This window comes from Monoraphidium neglectum (genome assembly GCF_000611645.1).
Source record: "Monoraphidium neglectum strain SAG 48.87 unplaced genomic scaffold scaffold00142, whole genome shotgun sequence".
NCBI classification, from domain to species: Eukaryota; Viridiplantae; Chlorophyta; class Chlorophyceae; order Sphaeropleales; family Selenastraceae; genus Monoraphidium; species Monoraphidium neglectum.
In genome coordinates, this window is record NW_014013486.1 from 37,324 (window position 1) to 40,760 (window position 3,437).

At 67.9% G+C, this 3,437-nt stretch overlaps 1 protein-coding gene across 1 annotated transcript; it reads right to left on the bottom strand.

Moving 5' to 3' along the window:
* Positions 1 to 3,280, bottom strand: MNEG_1430 (hypothetical protein; the record flags this gene model as incomplete). Its single annotated transcript, XM_014050093.1, has 7 exons — positions 1 to 60; positions 406 to 499; positions 1,126 to 1,196; positions 1,258 to 1,578; positions 1,810 to 2,376; positions 2,775 to 2,933; positions 3,275 to 3,280. The coding sequence occupies 7 exons, from the start codon at positions 3,278 to 3,280 to the stop codon at positions 1 to 3; spliced, it is 1,278 nt and encodes a 425-aa protein (XP_013905547.1).
* Positions 3,281 to 3,437: the final 157 nt, after the last annotated feature.

The window sequence follows — 3,437 nt, forward strand, 5'->3', positions numbered from 1 at the left end:
CTACTTGGGCTTGCTGCGCTGCAATTTGGCGTAGTCCGCCACAAGCGCCGCCACCTTGGCCTGCAGAGGCGCGGATGGGGGGAGGGTTGGCGAGCCGTTGCCGCATCAAATTAACCGGAAGCGCGCGGCAGCGAGCGGGGCAGCGCACGCCGCACTGCTGCCAGCCAGGCGTGCCAGCGGTCACGGAAGCTCCGGCAAGCACCCCTGACTCACCCAAACACGGCCGCACCGGCCACCCCACAGCCCCATGCCCCCAACCCACGCGCCCTCGCCCACACGCGCCCCTGTCCCTCAGGCCCGCCAGCCGCCCAGCACGCGCGCGTACAGGCACACACTTACATGCACCGGCACATGCACACAAACACACATGCACACACACATGCACACACACCACGCGCTCCCCACCTTTCTTTTGGCGCTCATGAAGGCCTCGCCCCCCTCCTCTGGCAGAGCCTCGTGGGCACCCATCACCTTGTCCACCACCTTCCGCAGGATGTACCTGGGGTGGTTTGTTTTTGAGGCAGTGGGCGGGGAGGGGGTTATTTGTGGGTTGGTGGGGGGGGAGGCTGCAATGTTTTGTGGCTTGATTTACCAAGGCTCGTGTTCAGGGTGTGCGTGCAAAAGTTCTCATGTAGGCAGCACCCTCAGGTTTTAGAAGGGGTGGATAGATTGTGCAAACATGGTGGTTCAGTGAGGACGTCTGGCGCAAGCCTGCGATCGTTGTGTTATGGGGCCGAGGTGGGTCCAGGAGAGGGGACGCGGCTGGGCGGCTGGTCGCAGGCGGCTCTGAGGGATGCGCCTGGCAGAGCCGCGCGGCCCCGGCCATTGCATGAGCCCCCGACCGCGACCCAGGACGCTGTCTGCTGCACGGGCCAAGGCGGCCAGGGACGGGCGCGGGGCAGGAGGCGCAAAGGCGGGGGGCGGCCTCAGCGGCGGTGGGGTGTGCTCGCCTGCAGTCGTCCTCTGTGAGCTGCCGCGCCTGGAACAACGGCTTCAGCTCGTCCTGTGAGTGTGTGAGCGTGTGTGGTGTGTGTGTGAGTGTGTGTGTGTGTGTGTGTGTGTCTGTGCGTGTGTGTGCGCGCGCGCACATGCACGCCTGCACTCGTACGCGTGTGTCTGCTCAACGGCGCACCCGCCAGAGCCGAGTAGCGGCAGCCACCGCCCGCCCATGAGGGCATCACACACAGCATGTCGCCCTGCGACTCCAACAAAGGAGCCGAGCCCACGCGGCCCCGCCGAGGCCACCCCGCTCCCCACCTGCACGAAAGCCCGCAGCTCCCCCTTAGCGCGCTCCGCCGCCCCGCCGCCGCCGCCGCCGCCGCCGCCGCCGCCCCCTTCCCGCTCGCCGTGCTGCCGCCCCTGCGTTGCGCCCGCCGCCGCCGCTGCCGCCGCCGCGGGCCTCTCGCGCGACTTTGAACGCTCGCGATCCCCGCCGCCGCTGCCGCCGCTGCCGGCCGCCGCGCCATTCGCGGGGCCGTCTTTCTGATTGTGGGGCCGGAACTTGAATGACCCGATTGTCGGCAGCGCAGAGGGCGCCCGCGCCTCCAGGACTTCCATTCTAGCCGCCGCCTCCGCGATCTGGATTCAAAGTGGAGGAGGCGAAGGGGCAGATCCCAAAAAAGTATCAAAAAGAGTTGGAACCTGAATCGTAGAGAGGGTGGGTGCAGGCTGACTGCTGCAATTGTACAGCAACCAGGATGGCGCGGGGGGCCCACGTGGACCATGCATGCACAAAAAGAGTGACAGGTGGGGTTCCAACCCCACTCCCACCCCACCAGCCTAGCCCCACCCCCGTGCTGCACCCCGTACCCTGGCCTCCGCCGCCCGCCGCTCCTCCTGCTTCTGGCGAATCTCGGCGGCTTTCGAGGGGTCAAGCAGATCCAGATCCACCACCTTGGCCGCCCCGCCGACTGCCGAGCCCGCCGCTGCAGCCGCCGCCGCCGCCGCCGCAACCGTCGCTGCCTTGGGTGCTTTTGGCGGTGGCGCCAACGGCGGCGCCGCAGCTGGGGCCGCTGCTGCTCCTCCGCCGCTTGCCGCAGGCGCGACTGGCGCCATGTAAGCCGCCGCCCCGCCCCTGGCCGCCGCCCCCGGCACGGGCTTTGCCGCCGCGCCCGCCCCCGCGCCCGCGCCAGCCCCCGTCGCCGACGCTGCCGCCGGCGCCGCCCCGAGGCTGCCCAGCAGCGCCGACACCCCCGGCGGCCTCCGCGGCTTGGGCGCGCCCCCACCGCCACCGCTGCCGCCGCCGCCGGCGCCTGCGGCGGCGCCGCCGACGCCTGTGGGGCCCTCCCAGGCCTTCAAGGCCTCAGCTGCGAACCGCCGCACCTCCTTTCCCCGGTGCTCCGCCGCTTTGGAGCGCACCAGAGCGCCGAGCCCGGTCTGAGGGAGCAGAACGGGGTGCGGGGTGAGAGGTCAGGGGGTGTCGGCGTCGGGCGTCGTTGTGTTGCTCCTGCTCGCGCTGCATATGCAAGTGTGGGGCGCTCTGTGGCTGGCCGGCCCCCTGCCACCCTCCGGGTGTGCAGGGTGGGCGTGCGAGAGAATGCCACACACCTGAATAGCGAAAAAACGACTCAACATGCATGCAGGCGTGCACGCACAACACAACACCACACACACACACACACAGTCACATGCACTTTCACACACGCACGCACGCGCGCACACACACACGCGCGCACACATACACACACACACATACAAATACACACACACAACAACAACAATGCACGTTCACACGCACGTCACCTCCCCCCCTCCACCCACATAGCCACAAGCACCTGCTTGAGCACGGTCGCCTTGAGCGGCATGCGCGCCAGCTGCGCCAGCAGCGCCACCAGCAGCCCCTCGTTCACGCCCCCCCGCTCCGCCAGCAGCTCTGCCAGCCACGACGCCAGGGTGGCCACGCACTCCTTGTCGGCGCAGACGTGACGCAGTTGCTGCGGGGTGGGCGTGTGGGCGGGGGAAGGTTAGGGATGTGGGTGTATGTGTGTTTATGTGCAAGAATACGCATGTATGTGTATGTGCATGTGTGTGCATGTGTGTATGTGTGAGTGTGCGTGCGCGCGCGTGAGTGAACTGGGCTAGGGAAGAGGTGCGTGCGCCGCACGTTGCAGGAAGGGGGCGATACAAACGCGGCGGACCCTGTGAATGAACGACCCACGCCTGATTGGGCCCCTCGCAACAGCTTGGCTTTAGCGGCGCGGACTGGCCCCGGTTCCCAGGCTCGCGCTCCCAACGGCTGACCCATGCACGACCCAGCTCCTTCCCCCGCACGCACCTGCATTGTTCACACACGTGAGCACCAACCACACTGGAGCTAGAACTCAATGACTCAATCACATACTCACACACACGCACACCCCCTTGCCTGCGGAGGCGCAGGCTCACCCCCGCGTTGGCGTCTTTCAGCGCCTGCAGCATCTGCCCCCGCGACTCTGCGC